This window comes from Heloderma suspectum, chromosome 2 (assembly GCF_057233095.1).
Source record: "Heloderma suspectum isolate Gila_16-S chromosome 2, 16-S_ref, whole genome shotgun sequence".
NCBI classification, from domain to species: Eukaryota; Metazoa; Chordata; class Lepidosauria; order Squamata; family Helodermatidae; genus Heloderma; species Heloderma suspectum.
Genome location: NC_139459.1, coordinates 373,940,633 through 373,963,656, shown reverse-complemented (window position 1 = coordinate 373,963,656; position 23,024 = coordinate 373,940,633). Strand labels below are relative to the sequence as shown.

Here is a 23,024-nt window from a genome sequence, read left to right as displayed (position 1 = left end):
CGTTTCCCACTGCTTCTTCCATCTTTTCTCTTACTGTGGAAACCCCATTCCAAAAAAAAATACTGATCAGCGTCATGGTGCCTTCTGGTTGTTAGCACTAAGAGCATAGAATCATAGAGTCGTAGGGTTGGAAGGGGCCTACAAGGCCGAGTCCAACCCCTGCTCAACGCAGGAATCCAAGTCAGAGCATCCTTGACAGATGGCTGTCCAGCCTCATCTTGAATGCCTCCAGTGGGGGAGAGCCCACCACCTCCCCAGGTCACTGGTTCCATTGTCGTATTGCTCTAACAGTCAGGAAGTTTTTCCTGATGTTCAGCCGGAATCTGGCTTCCTGTAACTCGAGCCCATTACTCCACATCCTGCACTCTGGCATGATGGAGGAGAGATCCTGCCCTTCCTCTCTGTGACAACCTTTCAAGTCCTTGAAGAGCGCTGTCCTATCTCACCTCAGTCTTCTCTCCATCTGGAAACAGCCCCAGGATACCAGAACATGCGCGGGGGTGTGGGATGAGATTTTTGGGAACGGCAACAGCTAGAAAGAGTGCGCAAAGTAGGCACATCAGGCTGCATCACCTTCCAGGCCTTTGACTCTGCAATATGAAGTCTCTTTCATCATCACAATTAGGCAGATGAACAATGGTGTATAACATGCGTAGAGCACCTCAGTGGCAGAGCCCCTGCTTTGCAGGCAGAAGGTCCCAGGTTCGATCCCTGGCGTCTCCATTTGGGGCTAGGAAAGAATCCTGCCTGAAACCCTGGAGAGCCGCTGCCAGCCAGCGTTGACAATCTCAGCTGGATGGACCAGTTGTCTGACTTAGCCAGCTTCTAAATTGATGGAGAAGGCTATCAACGGCCACTTATCCTCATGGCTCTATGCTACCTCCAGTATCAGAGGCAGTGTGCCTATGTACATCAGTTGCAGGAGGAACATAGGTGGGAGGGTGATGTTGCACTCCTGTCCTGCTTGTAGGTTTCACACACACAAGGCCATTAAGTCCACAGTCTAAAATTACCTGGCTGTACCACTGCCTGCCTTGTGTCTTTAAAAAAGTTTGATCAATCACACACATGCAGAAAGAACCCCCCCTTCAAGACAGGGAAATGGTAAGACGGCTAGCTCTGGAGCAGAAAAGCAGCACAGGTATAACCCCCTTCCTCTCCCAACAGCAAGGCTGTTCTCTCTACGCTGGGAGTCACCCCCCCCCCCGCCCATCTATCCCATGGAGACTAGGAAGAGCTGCTAGAGGGGATTTGCAGGAGAATCGTGCAATGGGGACAACAGCACAATTTGCGCTAGGTATGATCCTGAGACAGGAGAGCGTGGTCTCCCTCCCACACTATTTTCTCTGAGCATCTCCCAAAGTTTGCACCTTCAGTCTTTGCTCTCTGCAGACCCCCCCCCCGCCCCCCACCAAGGCAGTTCAGACAACCAATGATTTACTGAAAGAACTGGGCATGTTTAGCCTTGAGAAGACTGAGGGGAGTTAGGATAGCGCTCTTCAAGGACTTGAAAGGCTGTCATAGAGAGGAAGGCCAGGATCTCTTCTCGATCATCCCAGAGCGCAGGACACGGAATAATGGGCTCAAGTGACAGGAAGCCAGATTCCGGCTGAACATCAGGAAAAACGTCCTGACTGTTAGAGCAATACGATAATGAAACCGATTACCTAGGGAGGTGGTGGGCTCTCCCACACTGGAGGCCTTCAAGACGAGGCTGGACAGCCATCTCTCAGGGATGCTCTGACTTGGATTCCTGCACTGAGCTGGGGGTTGGACTCGAGGGCCTTGTAGGCCCCTTCCAACCCTACTATTCTATGATCCTACCCTGCCCAGATGGGTAAAATAGGAAAGTTCACTGAGGACCATTCACCGAGGACCATCCAAACACAGGAAGCCAAGAGGGTCAAGCATATGTGCGTGCACACAGATCTCACCAATGTCCCTGTTTGAATGCCAGATGCAAGGCAGGAGCATATGCTCAGAGGTGTCATTCTATCGCCATAGCTCTGTCATGACTTAGCAAGGCCAACCCAAGGTATTTTGCTGCCTGAAGGAAAGGAGAATTTGCCCCACCCCTCCCACTTCATGCAGATCAGCTGATGGCCCCAGGGTTATATTCCCAGCATTTCCTCTCTCAAACAGAAAACTCTCAATCTTAAGACTCTCTCCCCGCCCCTTGGGTTTTTTTAAAATTCCCCCTTAGAAAATTCTAAGATTCTTCCTTGAGACCAGGAAAGTGGTGGCAGCTACTCATAAGTAAACTAAGGAAGTGGGTTTCATCCTGGCCGACCTTACAGGGTAGGTGGGAGGCCTCCTTCCCAATTATAAATTCTGAGTTATTGCTGTTACTGATAATTTATTAAGTGCCAAACATGCACAAAAGAACATAAGCAGAAGACGGGTGCATTTGAAGGTAACGAGAGATGCCAGGTTGGAGCTGAAGAAAAACCCACTTACAATATGAATGATCCCCTTTTTCCATTTGGCTATTTGCAGATATGCATAATAATAACATTTATTCATTCATTCATTGTATTTTTAGCCCACCCCAATTGCTTATCTTCCCTGGGCAGATTACGAATGGTTAAAAATAAAGTATAACATTACTAATTAATTAAGGGCGCAATCCTATGGCTGCTAGTCAGCCGCTAGATGGCAATAGGATAGGCCGGTTCCCTGAGAACCAATCTCCACCCCTCCCGCGCTGCCTCATGGGCAGCGCAGAACAGCCCTGTGCCCCATGCTTGGAAGAGGAGCATGGAGCGGCGAAAACCGGGTGTTCCTGGGGGCGTGCCGGGGCGGGGAAGTCACAAATGCGGTACGACACATCCTACGTGTCGTCTGGCTGCCGCTTCCCGCACTCCGAGGTCCCTCAACTAGACAGCTGAAATCGGCTGTGGAGCCACAAAAGCTGGGCAGGGGGAGCGAGGAGGAGATCCGCTCCTCACCACTCCTCCCGCCCTGCACAGGATAGGTGGTCGCCCCTGGGCTCAGAGGTGACCGTCGATCAAGGTAGGATTGCTCCCTCCATAAATAAATTAATAAATGCATGTATCCCTTCCCACTGCAAAAAGCAATCTCAAAGCGCCTTATACACCAATACATAAACCCATAATTAATATCAAGGATAAACCCCCCACCAAAATCAGTATTAACCATATACAGCACAATACAAATAAACACCATAAAAACATAATCTAAGAGCAATACAATGTGAAAAGAGTGCATCCACAGTACATACAATCTCACCCACCTGACCTCACAGCCTAGAATGAACACCTGAAAAGCAGACCTCAACTACTGGACCACAGCTACTGTCCAAACAACAGGGAAAATGAGAATGCGTTTGCACGATGCTGACTGGCACCATGCAAGCATCTTTGGGGATTCCAGATTGATTTGTAATGTTGAGACACTTAACAGAGAAGTTCACACTCGCCTGACACTTGTTCACAACTTCCCATGATTCCCAAACCTCCTCTCTCACTACTCCACTGACCTAGGAGTTTTTTTTTTTTTTAAGTGTATTCCTCCTGCTAGAACCATCTGGATTGTCTTCTTCTACCTCATCTTCTTTTCTTGTTTTAGTTCATATTTTATCATAATCTTTAAAAAGACCAGGAGTCTTTGGAATCAGCAAACGCCTTGAGGACTTGCTGCAACACCTGAAATTGCAGTCGGTGTCCCGTCCAGGGAAAGGTGTCGGAGGGATGTTATGGGCCCAGCAGTGGATTCTGTCCCTCCTTCACTACCCTCTGCAACCCACAACTGAAATCGGAGGGATCGTAATGAATCCTTTCAAACATCTGAGCAAGTCTGAAAAATTGAATATACAGGGAATGTATTGATCCGAAGATCTTATCCGCTAGTATCCTATTGTGCCCATGCGCTTGCGGGAGCGATGGCTCACACAGAGGGCTTGCGCAGTTCCAGAAACACTAGTTTCTGGAACGGGGCAGGTCGGTGGAGCTTGCAGAAGGGCGCTCCCTGACCTGTCCCTGATCCGGAAACGAGCATTCCCGCTTGTGTCTGGGGTTACCTTTTGAAGCCCCACTGCACAAGCAGTTGTTCCCATGAGTGCAATGGAACCAGCAGCGGCGGAGTGGCCCCGTTGGACACTTCTCATCGTCAATCACATTCCATCATATAATTCGGTTAAGCACAAAATGTTAGGTGATGCTCCAGGAGGTTTGACTCTTACCTCCAGGAGGTAAGAACATATCGTTCACATTGGTTGGCTGAAGGAGAGAGGCTGAGAGACAAAAATAGGTGGAGGGTGCAATCCTATTGGGATAGGCGGCCGCCAGTGAACTCAGAGGTGACCACCTATCCAATGCAGGGCAGGAGAAGCGTGGAGGGAACCGTCCCCTCCACACTTTAGCCACCCTGCGTTTGCAGCTAGACAGCCGATTTCGGCTGTCTAGCTGCAGGAAGTCGGAGTGGGGTGGGTGGACACTGGACGACGCATAGGAAGGGTCAGAACAGCACTTCTGCTCTCCCCGCCCCGCCCCGCCCCCAGGAACACCGTTTTCGCCACTCCACACTCCTCTTCTGAACACGGGGACATTCTGCCCTGCCTACGAGGCAGTGTGGGAAGGGATGGAGGTCAGTTCTCAGGGAACCAACCTCAGAGCGTGGGCTCCAAGGTCAGTTCCCGGGAACAGACCTATCCTATGGCCGTCTAGCCGCTGACTAGTGGCCATAGGATTGCACCTTTACTATGGTATCAAGGCATAAAAGATCAAAGTAAAAAACTTTTTGTTAAGACTTAAATGTGAACTGGAGCATGTTGAAAGCTATTTGGAAAAAAATGGCCAGAGGACCTGAAAATTCTTACTCCTTTTGTAACCTGGAAATACCTATTCTGTAGGTCATTCTTGCTCACTAGGTACTAATGTAAGAGAAAAAACTAAACTATCTTTAAGCTTTATTGGGTAATATCCAAGCTAGGTCCTACTTAGAGTAGACCCACTGAAATGAATGGGACTTAAAATTAGTCAGGAGAAACTTAAGTCCCATTCATTTCAGTGGGTCTATTCCAAGTAGGCCTCATGATGGATTTTACCCATTGTTTCAGCATATTAATATGGTTCCTTGACTGCCATTCATTTTTCCACTGCTTTGTGGAAGTGACCTCTCTAACATGAAATATACATTGCATTGTAACTGAGTCTCATTCCATATTGCAAGCGCTTGTATGGTTTCTCCCCTGTGTGTCTTCGTTGATGAGAAGTGAAGTTTGCGTTCCTACTGATTTTAATTGCTTCTCTCCATCGTGAATTCTTTGATGATTAGTGAGTCCTGTTCTCACTCTGAACCCCGTTCCACACTCCAAGCATTCATACGGTTTCTCCCCTGTGTGAGTTCTTTGATGAGAAGCCAGGCTTGCACTTGCACGGAAGGTCTTTCCACACTCTTCACACTGGTACGGTCTCTCCCCTCTGTGGGTTCTTTGATGAGATGTGAGGCTCGTGCTCACACGGAAGGTCTTTCCACACTCTTCGCATTGGTATGGTTTCTCCCCTGTGTGGATTGTTTGATGGCAAGTGAGATTTCCTTTCAAACTGAAGCCCTTTCCACACTGCAAGCATTTATATGGTTTCTCCCCAGTGTGAATACTTTGATGAGAAATGAGACTGGTCTTTCTACTGAAGCGAATTCTACACTCCAAGCATTCATATGGTTTCTCCTCTGTGTGAGTTCTTTGATGCCTACGGAGGTTTGCACTCAACCTGAAGCCTTTTCCACACTCCAAGCATGTATATGGTTTCTCCCCTGTGTGAGTTCTTTGATGATTACTGAGGTTTGTCCCATCATTGCAATTTTTTCTACAAGCCAAGCATGTGTACAGTTTTTCCCCTGCATGAACTATCGGATGAGAAGTGAGGCTTGGGCTCAAATTGAAACTCTTTCCACACTCCGGGCACTGACAAGGTTTCTCCACGGCATGAGTTCTTTGATGATTAGTGAGTCTGGTTCTTGCTCTGAAGCTCTTTCCACACTCCAAGCATTCATACGGTTTCTCCCCCTTGTGGATTCTTTGATGATACATGAGGTTTGTGTTTCTACTAAAGCTCTTTCCACACTCCAAGCATTTATATGGTTTCTCCCCTGTGTGAGTCCTTTGATGGGAAGTTAGGTTAGAGCTCTGATAGAAGCCTTTTCCACAGTCTGTACATTTAAATGGTTTCTCTCCGGTATGGATTTTGAAATGAACTTTAAGGTACGATTTAGCATGAAAACTTTTCTGACACACTGGGCATTTATTCATTTCCTTTCTTTTCTCTATTTTTTCTGGGACTCTAATTTCAGAGTATTCACTGCAGTGAGAAGTCGAGGATTGCTCCTGTTCTATCTTTTTACACCTGTCTCTTTCTGGTGATGCCCCATGAGGTTCTCCTGTATTCTCACTTTCCCCTTTGTCACCTGCTGGAGTGAAGACAGGAAAATGTTAGAAACACAAGAGCCTTGTTGAATCAGACCAAAGGCTTCTCTAGCCCAGATTCCATTCAGCATCCTGATCACACAGTTGCCAACCAGATGTCCCACTGGAAGGCCACAAGCAGGACATGAATGCAATAGCACCCTCCTTCTCGTGTTCCCCAGCATACTGCCTCCGATACTGGAGGGAACACACAGCCATCATCACTAGTATCCACTGACAGCGTTATCCTCCAGGCCTTAGTTAAAGATGGAGCCTTACATCATGGGACAACCAGAACTGTGGTAAATTGGGTGCTGAAAAGATCTTACATCACACATTTAACAGCTTCTGTTGACTGACAGTAGCTGGCAACTGGTGTAGTATAGGGGACTACGGAGTACTGGGTTCAGCTCCCAGCTCAAACATGAAGCTCATTGTGTGGTCCTGGGCCAGGCAAAGGCTAGCTGACCTCATAGGATTGTTGTGAAGGTAAATGGAGCAATCTTATGCATGCTGTTCTGATCTGTTTGGGGTGATGGTAGGATGTAAATATGAGAAAAAGAAAAAAGAAGAGGTCCCATCATTTGCAGGCAGAACCAGACAGATAACCTTTTGTTATAGGGTGGCTATAAACAACATACATTAAAAAAATGTGTTCCAAATTCAGTCCTTGACATCTCAGTTAAAGGATCTTGGAAGGAACCTTTATTTGTTATATTTATATCCTGCCTTTTTTCCTCCTTAAGGAACCCAAGGCGACATGCATAATCCTCCTCCTCTCCATTTTGCCCTCACAACAACAACCCTGTGAGCTAGGTGGGGGTGAGAATCTGTGACTGGCCCAAAGCCACCCAGTGAGCTTCATGGCCGAGTGGGGACAAAAAATTTAAAAAGAAACTGCCCTGTTTCTCTTTACTTCTGTTCTCTGTCTAACTAGGAACCTGTGTGTTTTGTTTAAGGCTGGAGACAGAACTGGACAGCTGCTAACTTTTATAGTTTCAAAAATGGGCAATTAGCCATTATGTGTTTCTTTGTCCCAGCAGTCCAAAGGGCTCAATGGGGCTTACTTCTGAGTAGACACACATAGATTTGTACTGCAAGTCTGTTATCTCCTCAGACTCCTCCTACACTCCATCTTGAGACCGAGTAAGCGCAGGTTTGTGGCTTCAACATCAAGCCAGCTTTCTTCTCTCCTTAACGTCCAACTTGATGAAGAGTTCATACACCCTTTGGCCTGTTGTTATACTGAGGGACAAAAGAAAATAAGACATCTGGGCTGGTAGGGGTTGAAAATTCCTGACATGCCAACTGAAATGGTTTCTAGGCTCTTTTCAGTGCCCAAACTATGGCGGTGACGGCAACAACACCTCCACACACATTTCTCCACTACAATTATGAACTCAGAAAACCCACAACAGGTAGGAAAGAGGAGGGAACTACAAGATGCCCATGATGATTAATTTGCTCAACACTTTTAGATAAAGGAACTTATATCCATTCCGATTTGGATGCCACTTTAATTACAGACCAAAGTCGGGGTAACTCTATGGCTCCAAGTGGTCCTTAATTTTTGTGAACCGCCCAGACAGCTTTGGCTATTGGGCAGTATAGAAATGTAATTAATTGATTGATTAACTAATCCTAACCAGCAACAAAATAAAGGACTGATGCTGAGGTTTCAAGCCCTAAACCATCAGCATTCCCCCTACATGAAGGACTACTTTCTCATATGAGCCCACCAACACAGCGAGATCTTGCATTTCTAAATTGAAATAGTTATCAACCAGAGAATGAATGTTCCTTACCTAGAGAGGCCACAATCCTACAAATCTCCTCCATGACTTCCCGATGCAGAGCTCTTTGGTCAGGATCCAGCAGAGCCCACTCCTCCTCCATGAAAGACACAGCCACCTCCGCAAAAGTCACCAGACCCTGAAAGGAAAGGGAAACATTTCCTCCTCAGACAGAACATGAAGATGATCTTCTAGCAAAACCCCAAAGTCTAGTTAAGGCATAATTCTCAGGATGGAAACCTCCCCAAGCACCATTTGCAGCTTTCCTAGTGAGTAGGTTTGACAGAAGCAAAGGGAAGGAGAGAGATATGTTTAGGCGGGGAGGTGAGATGGGGACAGAGGGACTGGAGCTATGCCTGCCTGTCCGTCTCCTTACCTGATCTGGCTGCAGGGCACCTCTTTCCCTTCCACCACAAAGAAGAGACAGCTGAATACTTATTCCTGGCATCATTCCAGTGCCTGTGAGAGAAAAAGCAGGTGGTAAGTCAGTCTCAGAGATTAAGTAAAGCGTAGCTACCTGCACATGGGCCTTACAAAATGTCTTACCTACATTTTGGATGTTTACAGACATTTTAACAGAAATATAAAACATAACAAAATAAAAGAAATATACAATATAGTATAATAGAAACAAAAGATGACTATAAGCATCCAAAATCTGCATTTTGGATGTTTATACTTCTTTTATAACATAACAAAATAAAAGAAATATACAATATAGTATAATAGAAACAAAAAATCTGCATTTTGGATGTTTATACTTCTTTTATATTTCTGTTGTATTAAACCCCATCTCTTTCCATTTGGACTCTTGGACACAGAGCGAAATGACGCCCTTGTTATGACAGCTTCACTGGCTCTTGGTCTATTTCCTGGCGCAATTCAATGTGCTGGTTATGACCTATTGAAATGGATTTGGTTTTGGAAGAACGGCAAGGAGTCAGGTGTGAATTTACACAGAGTCATAATGCAGTGTCTAGTGGCATATGTATACTAATTTGTTAGAGCAGCTAGCAATCTTTATAAAGTTAGAGTTGCTTCTCGTAGCTGCATTCTCATACAATGAAGGCCAGTGCTTCTCTTGCTATTAGCAAGAGATAGATAATGCTGCACTGTACAGTGTGTACCTTCTAGCTGATAAGAAGGCTCTTTCTTTGCCATGAGAAACTGTTTTCCTGCCAAGAGTGACAGGCCCCCCTTTTTCCCTTTCTAGGTGGAGGGAGGGAGGTGTGTGTGTGTGTATGTGTGTGTGTGTGTGTGTCTTCTGATAGTCTGATGAGACAGGCCCTATAAAATCCTAAGCTGACTGGCCTGCTATCTGTTCTCATTTGAGAGGGGGGCCACACCAGCTGCTCAGGAAACAGCCCCATGGGACAACACCCGTCACTGCTTGGGAACCGGAGTAACTGCAGCTGAGAGGTGTACGTAAGCTCCTCGTTGCTTTTATTATCTGCATCCATTTTCCATCAATAAACCATCATTCTTTCACACAAGTGGACTTGAGTCATATTGGTACGTTGGAATCTGTTTAGCATATGGGTCCTGGCTGGATCAAGTCCTGGAAGTAAGACACCTATAAAGCCCTACATGGCTTGGGACTAGGCTACCTGAAAGAACATTTTCTCCCCTACGAGCCTGCCCGGGTCTTAAGGTCCTCGGGACAGGCCCTTCCTTTGGTACCGCCACATTCAGAGGCATGGCTGGCAACACAAAACAGGGCCTTCTCGGTGGCTGCTCCCACACTAGAACTCCCTGCCACGGGAGGCTAGTTTGTTACACTGAGAAGCAAGGGAAGATAAGATGCCTGAGATGGTGGTGGCTGAAAATTCCTGATATTGTCAAACAAAATCGGCTCTAGTCTGGGTTTAGTACCCGATCTATGGGGGTGATGGCAACAAAGAAAGAACATTTCTCCTCTATACCCTTACTAAACCTACAAGGGGTATGAGGAGGGAATCATGAGAATCCCTTTATGATTAATTTGCTCAGCACTTTTAGATAAAGCCACCTAGTGGCTTTAAAAGTGGCACTTTTAGATAAAGCCACTTAGATCCATTCCGATTTGGATGCCACGATAATTATAGACCAAGGTCAGGATAGGTTTTTTCACACAACATGCTAAATGTGGGTTGTTTTGAACCATGGGTTGTTTGTTGAAACATGGGTTATTGTGTTATCTGAACGCAGCACATTTTCCGCAGGGTGGGTTGTCGTATTGTCTGAACACAGCCAGGGTGGCTTGTTAACCAACCTGAACAACCCAACAACAAACCACGGCTTCTCAAGGTGGCTTGCTTGAGAAAATAAGCCACACTGCATGGTTAACAAGCCACTCTGGCTGTGTTCAGACAACACGCTGACCTATGGTTGAATAAACTACGCATGGTTCAAAAGAACACACACTCAATTGAGTGTGGGTTATTGGGTTGTGTGAAAGCTGCGTATGGCTCCAAGTCTGTCTAACAGCTACATTGGGTTCCAAATCCTATCCAGGACTAAAACAAAAGGTTAATGTTGACCTTTTGATTCCTAAATGATCGGTGTTCCCCATCCATGTAGGGCAGCTTTCTCCTATATGAGCCTACCCACATCTTAAGATCTTGCATTTGTAAATGGATATTATTATCAACCAGGGAAAGATGGAGCCTTACTCAGAGACGCCATGATCCCACAAATCTCCTCCATGACTTCCCGATGCAGAGTTCTCTGGTCAAGATCCAGCAGAGCCCACTCCTCCTCCGTGAAAGTCACAGCCACCTCCGCAAAGGTCACCACACCCTGAAAGGAAAGGGAGACATTTCCTCCTCAAAGAGAACATGAAGATGATCTTCTAGCAAAACCCCAAAGTCTAGTTAAGGCATAATTCTCAGGATGGAAACCTCCCCAAGCGCCATTCGCAGCCTTCCTAGTGAGCAGCTTTAACAGAAGCCAAGAGAAAGAGAGGGATTTGTTCAGGCCTGGGGAGGTGAGCAGGGATGCTCCTCCTGTCTGTCTTCCTACCTGTTCAAGCTGCAGGCCATGTCTTCCCCCTCCACCACCAAGAAAAAATAGCTGGGTACGTATTGCTGGGATCACTCCTGTGGGAGAAAAGGTGAGCAGAAGTCAGCCTCAGAGATTAAGCGATAGATGTTTAACTACACATACGCGTTACAAAATATCTAATCCACTGTATGCATTTTGGATGTTTCTACTCATTTTATATTTCAGATGAGTTAACCTCATCTCTTCCCATCTGGGCTCCTGGCTACAAAGCCAAGTGCTGGTTTCCATCTCTAAAGTCTTCAAGTGTTTAATATAAATGCAGTCGAAAAGAACTGGAGACTGTAAGGATTTTTCCCCCCGTGGTTTTTTCCATTTAGTATAGAGGTATTGTGAGGGGTGTGCATATATGGGGGGGCACAGCTTATGGGGTACAGGGTCATTGATGGGCTATGACAGCCTATTAGCATGTCATGCTGATGGGGGCTTAAGGGATAGTACTTATAAATGGGGGCAATGCTATAGGGTTTAAGCAGTAATATTTATAGGGAAACACAGAGGCACAGATCCCTTGTATTAGACGCTTATTAGAAGCTATACACATGTTGGTAAGGAATGTTTTATTGCTCTTTGAATTGTGTGAGGCCTTGTATGTATGAAAGTGACCGGTCAAAGGTTATAAAAAGGAATGCAGAAGCTGCAGATTCAGCTTTCTCCTTGTCCAGAATTGCTGATAATGTAGTTTTAGATCTCCCTGTGTCTAGTGTGAGATAAAAGGCCTTGTGTCAGGCCTGAACCAAAGTATCAGGCCTGAACCAAAGTCTCCAAGATGGAAAAATACAGAGAATATTGTAAGAAAGTAGCTGGGAAAAACAAGACACAAAGAACTGGGAAGAGGGTGGAATAAGCCATCCTGAGCACAGATAAGGGAGACTCTGACTCATATCTCATAAGGGCAATGGACAGACGAACCCATTCCCTACTGAGATAAGGTCCTGCCTTGCAGGAGGAATTTGCAGATCTTTGTGCCCCAGTTGTGCTTAAGGGTGTATTCACGGTTAGGGAGCACTGATGCTTATGTAAGCATCCCCAACCATAATGTGATTGAATATAGATAACATATGTAAGCTTTAATTGGCTAAAGTCTTTCTCTTCATATTTCTATTATGTACTTTGTTTTCCTTTAAAAACCCATGTAACCTGTTCCTTAATTGCAGTTCCTTTGTGAATTACCCGTATATACCCACTCTGAATAAAGTGTGATTTCAGATACATGACCTCATACTTTGGGTGGGGGTGGTTCTCATTCCCTTTTGTTTCCTCACAGTTTACCCCACACTAGACAGGACCAAAGCATAAAAAAGATCAACCGCAGAAAAGAAGAACTGAGGCCCACCTTGGAGTCAACACCTTACGACAAGGAGGGAGGTGATTTGGGGGACAAAAGGATGGACTTTCTGGGAATAGGATGACCTAAAAGATTACGTGGACCGATAGATTTGAAGATATTGGAATATGCGTTAAGAAGGGGGTCACCAATTTTGGAAAGGTTTTTAAGCCTAAGCATAATCGGACTGGGCATGTCCTCCTCCCAGTTCAGGTTCCGGTATTGTGAGAAGGTTCCCTTTGCCAGTGAGTGAAGATCCTTCCTTTACTGGTAAAGTATGGTGTGAATGAGAGGCATACAGCTGCTAGATTTCGAAGTATGTCTTACTCCTTGCTTGGCTGAGTGGAAGGTTTGCTTGTGTTCAACTTCCTTTATCTTTCTTTAATAAATGCATTTAGCTTATGTTGTTGTTTTGGTCCTTATTTGTAGAATTAAAGTGAATCTGAGTGAGCGTGAGCATTCTGACTCGAGTCCTCAAAGGAACCTCACCTACAACATCAGGGCCAAGCTGAGGTGGTTTAAAGTAAGTGTACCTAGCTATCCAACACCAGGGAGCCTGAAATTTTAGCCTCCAGTTTTTCCCTTATACAGGGGAACTTGCTCTAAGACTCCAGGACACATAAAAGCATCCCAGGAATTTTAGGTATAATCAAGTAAGGGAGATGAATTTGAAAGACACCCCGCTATTCCGTACCATGCAAGATTATAGCTCCATCAGCCTCCTGCATGATCCCCTTTCTCAGGAGACTCTGTCTGCCATCTGATGGAGCCTTTTCTGCCTCAAAGAAATGAGTGGCCGCTTCTGCAAACAGGCTCTTCACCGGAAACAGCAGTAAGACATGAAATGGAGAGAAGGATTAGATTGTTTATACTCCTTTTATATTATAGTTGTATTGAACCCCAAACTCTTCCCATTTCAGCTTCTGGCCACAAAGAAAAGTGCTGGTTTCCATCCATAAAGCCTTAAAGTACCGAATATAAACAAGGTGGAAAAGAACGGGAGACAAGCAACTTGCTCTAAAAAGACTCAGGGAAACAGGAAAGCATTCCTGGGATTTCGGGTCGGATCTAGATTTAAGATGACCAATTGTGCTGGTGGAAGTGGACTTCCCCATTCCCTCCTTTCCACAGCAGCCCACTGAAAATGCTACACAGAGCATCAGGAGACCCTGCTGGAAGGGGTGAGCTGTGGCATGGGGGGGAAGGAGAGATCCCCAAAAGTTGGGCAGAAGGACCTTCTGCGAGTGGAGTGCTTCCTCTCGCAGAAGGCAGTTCCCAGATTGAACCCTTCTTGTATAATTGATAGAGGGAGACAAGGTTGCAAAACACCCCACTAATCCATACCCTTCAAGGTTAAAACTCCATCAGCCTCCGGCATGTTTCCCCTTCACAGGGGATTCTGTCTGGCGTCAGGTGGAGCCTTTTCTGCCTCAAAGAAATCAGGGGCAGACAGGCTCTTCACCGGAAACAGCAATAAGACATAAAATGGAGAGAAGGATTAGGAAAAAAGAATTGAGCCAAAGGCCTTGGAGGGTTGAGACCTCCCTCCTTGGATACTTCCCAGAAAACACTGGGCCATTGGTAGAAGATTTCAAGATATCCTCTCTCACATCCTTGACCCATTTGATTTATCCTGCTTAAATGTACCCACCTGCTCTTTGTGTTCCTTGTCCTCTGCCCGACTCAGGAGGAAACCTTTTGCCAGGGCCACTGCCTGGGAACTGGTCTCCGGCCTACATTCTCTCACCCAGCTCTCCATCTCTGGGGGCAGGACAGTCAGGAACACTTCCAGAATCACCAGGTCCATCAGCTGATTTTTTGTGTGTCTTTGTGGCTTCAGCCACTGACAGCAAAGATCGCTGAGTTGGTTGCAAACCTCTCTGGGCCCCTCGGCCTCCTGGGAGCAGAAATGCTGGCAACTTTGGCACTGTACATTTGAACAGAGGGAGTCCTCGCTCCGGATCTCATGTGGCATTTGTTCCCAGAATTCCCCACTGATCTCAGTCTTGACAGTATCAGGGCCTCTCCCTACTTCAGGGCCATCTGAATCTTGCTCTTCTTCCATCTTTGATCTGTGTTTCAAGGAAGCCTCCAACAGGACCGAAGGAATTCTTCTCTCTTCTGCCAATTGCTATCTCAAAGCAAAGACGAGAATTATCTAATTGGAGGCTCTGCCAAGGCCTGCTCAGCCAAGACATTGCTCTGTTAGAGAAGTACTACACTGGCAGGACATGAAGATTTCCCCTCAGACAAATGTGGATGACTTGCTGTCTCGTTCCTCCATCCTCCCCATTCACAATCAACACTCTCCAAGATACCAAGCTTCAGGCTCGCTACTTTATTAGTTAATGACCAGATCCGTTACAAATGCAAATTCTAGGAACTCTCGGGCTACAAAGGAAACCGCTACTCCACACAATTATGAATACCGATGGAGGGGCCAAAATGGAAGTTAGAGAAGTTGCGGGCAGTTTGAACGAGAACGTCCGGGCCAGACTAGCTTAGGGGGGATGCCCCTCCCTTACAGAGGCTCCCTCCTATGTAGGCTTTCACGCATAGCCAACCAGGTGGAGCGTCTGAGCTCCGCCTCTGACTTTTCCCACTTCGCTCTGCGACGGACCCTGGCATCCCTCAAGTCACGCTCCTCACTCTCCTCCTCCCCCAAGACCTGGGCAATCACGGAGGAGGAAAAGGGGGGCCCTCCAGGCCGAGCCATCTGTGCACCAAGGTCTTGAGAAGAAGGCCTTGCCATATCTGAGCTCACTAGGGAGGGAGCCTCTCCCTGTTCTGGCTGTCCCCATTCTGAGTCTGAGCTGCTGCTAGCTATCTCCACTCGCTCCGATTCATTCCTGACACTTAGAACAGCAACGAGGGCTTCTTCCATAAGGAAAAGGCAGTGAATTCCAAGACTGAAAGAGACACTAGAAACTGGGGTGGGGGGGAGGGGTCCCTTCACCTGAGGGCCATGCAAACCAGAGCCTTCAGTCTTCTGCGAGTCAATAGATCTGGCATCCTTTCCTACTGGGCTGTCTCTAACAACCACTCCAACACACTTCCTCCACTATCCCTCGTTCACTCTGTTTCCTCCCTCAAAGAGCTCAGCCGAACACCCTCTCCGGCCAGGTTCTCATTATGCCTCACTTACACTAAACTACCTGGAAATCTTGGTTGGTATAAAGTTTGTGAATCCACTGAACTCTCACATAGATCAATCCTAGGTTCGGAATGGAAACGTAATTCTCCCCTCTAATTTTCCCAGGAATGTTAGCATTTTAACATTCTAGTCTTTTAGCTTTGCTGTTTTCAATCTGTTACTGTATTTTAAAGCTCTCCACTGATGCTAGCTGTTATGCTGGTTGTACTTTTATACTGTAGTTTTAATGCTTTTATATATTATATTGTTCTTATGCTGTACGTGTGGTTTTAATTCTTGTGAACCGCCCAGAGAGCTTCGGCTATTGGGCGGTATAGAAAAGTAATAAATAAATAAGTAAATAAATTTAGAGATCTGAATTATTTACTGTAAAACAAGGTAACATTTCTCTGCTGCACCTGAGGCAAGCTATAGTACAGCCACACATGAGGTTCCATTGCTCTCACAGCAAGTGGTTGCCTTCCTGGAGCAGACCAAAGGTCTTCGAAGGGACAGCATCCCATTCTCAAATGTGGCTAGCCATTGCTTCCAAGGAGACCATAAGGCTGGTTTCTCGCAACAACTGTACTAAATAATTAAAATAATAAATAAACTGGGATTCAGTGGCTCTGCTCTGAAGCATTCCCACCATTTTCCTTTTCTTATGCCACTCCTGTAGAGCCTGTAGAGCTTGGAGAGCCAGTGTAGTGTAGTGGTGAGAGTGACGGACTGGGAGCCGGGAGATCTGGGTTCTAGTCCCCACTTGGCCATGGAAGCTCACTTGGTGACTTTGGGCCAGTCACAGACTCTCAGCCCAACCTACCTCACAGGGTTGTTGTTGTGAGGATACAACGGTGAGGAGGAGGATAATGTAAGCCGCCTTGAGTTCCTTGCGAGAGGGAGAAAGGCGGGGTATAAATGCAATAAATAAATAAACTCCTCCACTGCTTTTAGCTGCCCTGACCCACTTTAAACACTTCTGTGCCTTTTGCATCAGAAGATACAGGATGATATTTGGTGGTGGTGGTGGTGGAGGAGGAGTTCCCAATTAACAGGGACACAAATTTGAATCAAAGTAAAGAAGTACAATAGATTAATCCTATCTTTTAATCAACTCGCTGCTTAAAGGTAGCAAAATTGAAGGCCCCTCCTGGCTCCAAAGGAGGAAAGAAAGAAATGACTTAGTAAAAATATAAGAAGAGCTGTGCTGGAGAAGAACAAGGGTCTATCTAGTCCAGCATTCTGCTTACATGGTGGCCAGCCAGCTCCCATGGGAAACCCACAAGCAGGACATGACTGCAACAGCACCCTCCCGCCTATGTTCCCCAGCAATTGGTGTGCATAAGCATCCTGCCTCTGATACTGGAAGTAGTATGTAGCCAACAGGACTAGTAGCCACTGATAGCTTTCTTCTCCAGGAATTTGTCCAATTCCCTTTCCAAGCCATCCAAATTGGTGGCCATCACTACATCCTGTGGCAGCGAATTCCACAGTTTAACTACATGCTGTATAAAGAAGTCCTTCCTTTTATCTGTCCTAAATCTCCCACCAATCAGCTTCATGGGATGACACCAGGTTCTAGTATTTTGAGAGGGAGAAAAATGTTTCCCTATCCCCTTTCTCCACACCATTTTTGTAGACCTCTATTCACATGCCAGCAAGGTGATGCTCAAAATCCTACAAGCTAGGCTTCAGCAGTATGCGAACCGAGAACTACCGGAAGTACAAGCTGGGTTTCGAAGAGGCAGAGGAACTAGGGATCAAATCGCCAACATTCGCTGGATCATGGAGAAAGCAAGAGAATTCCAGAAAAACGTCTATTTCTGCTTCATTGACTACGCTAAAGCCTTTGATTGTGTGGATCACAACAAACTGTGGCAAATTCTTAAAGAGATGGGAGTACCAGACCACCTTACCTGTCTCCTGAGAAACCTGTACGAGGGTCAAGAAGCAACAGTAAGAACCAGACAAGGAACAACCGATTGGTTCAAAATTGGGAAAGGTGTACGACAAGGCTGCATATTGTCACCCTGCTTATTTAACTTATATGCAGAGTACATCATGAGAAACGCCGGGCTGGATGAATCACAGGTTGGAATTAAGATTGCCAGGAGAATTATCAACAACCTCCGATATGCAGACGATACCACCCAAATGGCAGAAAGTGAAGAGGATCTAAAGAGCCTCTTGTTGAGGGTGAAAGAGGAGAGTGCAAAAGCTGGTTTGAAACTCAACATTAAAAAAACGAAGATCATGGCATCTGGCCCTATCACTTCCTGGCATATCGAAGGGGAAGAAATGGAAGCAGTGACAGATTTTACTTTCTTGGGCTCCAAGATCACCGCAGACGGTGACTGTAGCCATGAAATTAAAAGACGCTTGCTCCTTGGGAGGAAAGCTATGGCAAACCTAGACAGCATAGTAAGAAGCAGAGACATCACCTTGCCGACAAAGGTCTGTCTAATCAAAGCTATGGTTTTCCCAGTAGCAACATATGGCTGTGAGAGCTGGACTATAAGGAAGGCTGAGCGCCGAAGAATCGATGCTTTCGAACTGTGGTGCTGGAGAAGACTCTTACGAGTCCCCCGGACTGCAAGGAGGTCAAATCAGTCCATCCTAAAGGAAATCAACCCTGAGTGCTCATTGGAAGGACAGATACTGAAGCTGAAGCTCAAATATTTTGGCCACCTAATGCGAAGAGAAAACTCTCTGGAAAAGTCCCTGATGCTGGGAAAGACTGAAGGCAAAAGGAGAAGGGGACAGCAGAGGATGAGATGGCTAGATAGCATCACCGATGCAATGAATATGAACTTGAGCACGCTCTGGGAGAGAGCGCAGGACAGGAAGGCCTGGCATGCTATGGTCCATGGGGTCACGAAGAGTCGGACACGACTGAACAACAACATCACATCTCCCTTTACCCTCCTTTTTTCCAAGTTAAACAATCCCAGCTGTTGTAACCTTCTCTCATAGGGGAGATATTTATTTATTTATTTCATTTCTATACCACCCACTAGCCGAAGATATTCCAGTCCCTTGATCATTTTAGTTGCCCTTTTCTGCACTTTTCCCTACTCTACAATGTCCTTGTTTAGGTGCAGTGACTAGAACTGCATACAGTTCTATGAACTGTGGTCGCACCATAGATTTGTATAAGGGGAGCGTGATCTTGGAAGTTTTATTCTCAGTTCCCTTCCTAATTGTGTCTAACATGGAATTTGCCGTTTTCACAGCAGCCACATGCTGGGTCAACATTTTAATCGAGCTGTCCACCAGAACCCCAGGATCTCTTCCCTGGTTAGTCCCCGCCAGCTCAGATCCCATCAGGTTATGCTTGGTCCATGGGGTCACGAAGAGTCAGACACGACTTAACAACTGAACAACAACAACAACAACAGGAATTTTTGCCCCAACGTGCATCACTTATCATGTTCCCCAGCATACTGCCTCTGAGAATGGGGGTAGCATATGGCCATCAGCTCTCTGGTATGAGGGGCAGGGTGGGTGGGGGAGTGCCCAGGCAACTTCCTTTGGGGGAAAATGGGGGAGGGGGAAATTGTTTTTCTCAGCCCATCTGCAAAAGCAGCAGCGCCTTTTCTTCGTTCCATTCATGGGCTGTGTGTGTGTATGGGGGGTGGGGGTGTTGTGTCTGGGCATCTCCCTCTAGGGTCTTACCTCCACCCTCACTTTCCTTGGCTTGCATCCCCCCCCTTGCAGCCCTGGGGGTCCCCTTCAGCCAAATGCACAAAGGGGGGGGGCCTCACCAGATCCCATAAGGCAGACGCAGATTCAGCACTTGGGAAAGACAAATGACGATTTCCTGGGGGGGGGATCGGGAGGCGGGGCAGGAAGTGGGGCTAGCCTTGGCTCTGGAGGACCCCTCCTCCTCTCCCCCCCATTCCTTTCCTCTCTAGGAATCCAGTTCAGTTCATTTAACCCTTGCAAGGGCTAATAGCCACAACAGGATCCTCTGCCTGCACCTCTCTGAAAGCAGGAGCCAAGGCCTTGCACCACGTGGGATCTTTTGGCCTCTTCTGGCTGCTCTGGCTTTCTCCACCCCCCACCCCTGCTGAAAGAAGTTATCATTCCAGGGATGATAAATGCTTAACTAAGAACATAAGAAGCTCCATGCTGGATCAGCGCAAGGGTCCAGCTAGGATGCCACGTCTCACGTTATTCGCTAAACAGGTGTCGTTTCTACAAGCAGTAGAATTTCGAGGCGTACAACGTGGGGCCGGCCCTACCCTTAGGCAGAGTGAGGCAGCTGCCTCAGGCGACAGGTGTTGGAGGGCAGCAGCATCGGCCCTCCGCTCTTCCTCCTGAATCCCCTAAGCATTCCTCTCAGTCGGAGGACAAAGTTGTCTGGGCCACAAGGCCAGTCTTGCACCCCCTAAACTGGCCTGATGTACTTGGGTGTGGTGGAGGATGCTGTCCCCTCATCAGTGTTGGAGTAAGATTCTTCTGGCGGTCCAGGCAGCTTCTGTAGAGGGCACCAGTTTCGGGCAGCAAAATGTCTTGGGCCAGCCCTGTTATAATGGCAGAACCTTTTTGTGTGCGACTCACTTTAACAAAGGGGTTGTCCACAGCCATATATATATGTATATCACAATACTCGTGGCCACTAAGAAAAGGGCCTTTTCTGCTGTGGCAACTTGGTTGTGGAATGAGCTCCCTAGAGAGGTTTGCCTGGCGCCTACAGTGTACTCTTTCCGGCGCCAGGTGCAGACCTTTTTATTTTCCCAGGAATTTTAACATTGTAGCCTTTAAGCTCTGCTGTTTTAAATTTGTTACTGTGCTTTACATCTCTGCATTGCTGCTAAGTTTTGTGCTGGTTGTGCTTTTATACTGTAGTTTTTATGCTGTACTTGTGGTTTTAATTTTTGTGAACTGCCCAGAGAGCTTTGGCTATGGGGCAAGGATAGAAATGTAATAAAAAAATAAAACAATTCAGTCACCCAACAATTACATCTTGTTTCCGCATATATATATATATATATATATATATATATACTAAAGGCCTGCAGTGTGGTCTGTTGTTAATGCTGCTGGTCAGATGTGGGGCTGAGGTTGCTATAGACTACCAGTCCAAATGTGTCCCGAAAGCTTCTTCAAAACTCAGCCCTTTGGCTGAATGAGGTTCTCCACCCTGGTCACAGAAGCTAACAAAGGCTGTGTTAATGTCTTTCCCATTGTAACAGGGGTGCGGAATCAGTGGCCCTCGAGATGTTGGCCATCATCTGTGACCATTGGCTATGCTGGCTGGAGATGATAGTAGCTGGGAGTTCAACGATGTCTGAATGGCCACAATTTCCCCATTTATTTATTTACAACATTTGTATAACACTCCATATCTTTGTATACTGCTCCATATCTCCACTTGTATACCGCTCCATATCTCCACTTGTATACCGCTCCATTTGTATATGGCTATCTCCATTCTATACCACTGTCTTCATTTGTATATGGCTATCTCCGTTTGTTAATGGCAGAAAGTGAAGAGGATCTAAAGAGCCTCTTGTTGAGGGTGAAAGTGGAGAGTGCAAAAGCTGGTTTGAAACTCAACATTAAGAAAACTAAGATCATGGCATCTGGCCCCATCACTTCCTGGCATATAGAAGGGGAAGAAATGGAAGCAGTGACAGATTTTACTTTCTTGGGCTCCAAGATCACCGCAGACGGTGACTGTAGCCATGAAATTAAAAGACACTTGCTCCTTGGGAGGTAAGCTATCGCAAACCTAGACAGCATAGTAAGAAACAGAGACATCACCTTGCCGACAAAGGTCCGCATAATCAAAGCTATGGTTTTCCCAGTAGTAACGTATGGCTGTGAGAGCTGAACTATAAGGAAGGCTGAGCGCCGAAGAATTGATGCTTTCGAACTGTGGTGCTGGAGAAGATTCTTACGAGTCCCCTGGACTGCATGGAGGTCAAATCAGTCAATCCTAAAGGAAATCAACCCTGACTGCTCATTGGAAGGGCAGATACTGAAGCTGAAGCTCAAATATTTTGGCCACCTAATGCGAAGAGAAAACTCCCTGGAAAAGACCCTGATGCTGGGAAAGATTGAAGGCAAAAGGAGAAGGGGACGGCAGAGGATGAGATGGCTAGATAGCATCACTGATGCAATGAATATGAACTTGAGCACACTCCAGGAGAGAGCAGAGGACAGGAAGACCTGGCGTGCTATGGTCCATGGGGTCACGAAGAGTCAGACGCAATGACTGAACAACAACAACAATCTCCGTTTGTATATGGCTATCTCCGTTTGTATGCCACTGTATCTCCATTTGTATACCGCTCCATATCTCCACAACTCCCCCAATTATTTATTTGTTTGTTTGTTCACTTACAACATTTGTATACCACTCCATATCTAAAACAGATTCTGAAGCGGTGAACTGAAGAGGTAAAATGTTAAAAAGAAAAAAAGATTAAAACAGCATATTAAAATTATTCTTATTTAAAACAGAACACCAATAAAAACTGTTCCCCACCCCAGCAATATAGTAGGATCTGCCTTCCCCATCTTTACGTCGAGCAATGGCATTTCTGCTGTTTTCTTTAGGTTCTTGCTCATAATTTGGTTGCCAACATATAATGTTGCTTATTTTGTATTACTAATGAATCTCATCAACATTCCTTGAATTTTTATGGTTTCTTTACCCTGCATGGTTGTTTGTTTGTTTTTTGATGTTACTGAGTTTTGTGCTCAAAGCTCTTTCCAGCACCCCAAACCAGGGCCGTTGATCCACAGGTCCAGCCTTGGAGGAGTCCCTATCCGGCCCAGTGAGGTTGGCAATATGGCCACAGCCCATTCTCCAGACCACTGGTCATTTGGTCATTTCCCCAGCTTTCGTGCTGTTTTTCCCCCCATTCTAAAAGGCAGAAATGCCTCTTCCGAGGCTTTGTTCCTAGCAGAGCTTCAAGCTGAAATATGCTGATATATTTGGCCCCGGCCCCTTTTTGCCTTTGGTCCCACCCACCAGTGCAATCCCCCAAAATGGGATTCAGCCCTTGGGCTGGGAGAAATTCAACCCCCCTGCTCCAAAACTTGTGTGGGTTTTCCCCTGTACGGCTTCGTTGATGTATGCAAAGGTTACGTTACTGGAGCTCTTCCCATACTCCAAGCACTGTTAGCTATTTATTTTATTTATTATTTCAATGTATAGTCCACCCTTCACTTTATGGCCCCAGGATGGGGCACATACATATCAATAAAACATGTGAAACAAATTAAAACAACTACCCCAAAGCTCAATTCATACTGGGTGCGTTCAGACAATCGCAGCAGGGGAAGAAGCAGTTG

General features: G+C 46.3%; 1 protein-coding gene across 1 annotated transcript; it reads right to left on the bottom strand.

Moving 5' to 3' along the window:
• Positions 1-2,347: 2,347 nt before the first annotated feature.
• On the bottom strand, positions 2,348-19,523 carry LOC146356163 (uncharacterized). The gene is made up of 9 exons (XM_084831463.1): positions 19,481-19,523; positions 14,235-14,714; positions 13,278-13,398; positions 11,218-11,294; positions 10,869-10,995; positions 8,594-8,676; positions 8,230-8,356; positions 4,720-6,426; positions 2,348-2,628 (listed from the first exon to the last, which is right to left on the bottom strand). The coding sequence occupies exons 2-8, from the start codon at positions 14,646-14,648 to the stop codon at positions 5,174-5,176; spliced, it is 2,202 nt and encodes a 733-aa protein (XP_084687589.1). The 5' UTR covers positions 14,649-14,714; positions 19,481-19,523; the 3' UTR covers positions 2,348-2,628; positions 4,720-5,173.
• Positions 19,524-23,024: the final 3,501 nt, after the last annotated feature.

Coding starts and splice junctions, on each gene's coding strand:
- LOC146356163 (XM_084831463.1), bottom strand. CDS start 14,648: ATGGAAGAAGAGCAAGATTCAGATGGCCCTGAAGTAGGGAGAGGCCCT. Junction 8,677..10,868: donor TGGGATCATGGCGTCTCTGA/GTAAGGCTCCAT, acceptor TTTCTCTCACAG/GCACTGGAATGATGCCAGGA. Junction 6,427..8,229: donor TAGGATTGTGGCCTCTCTAG/GTAAGGAACATT, acceptor TCACTCCAGCAG/GTGACAAAGGGGAAAGTGAG.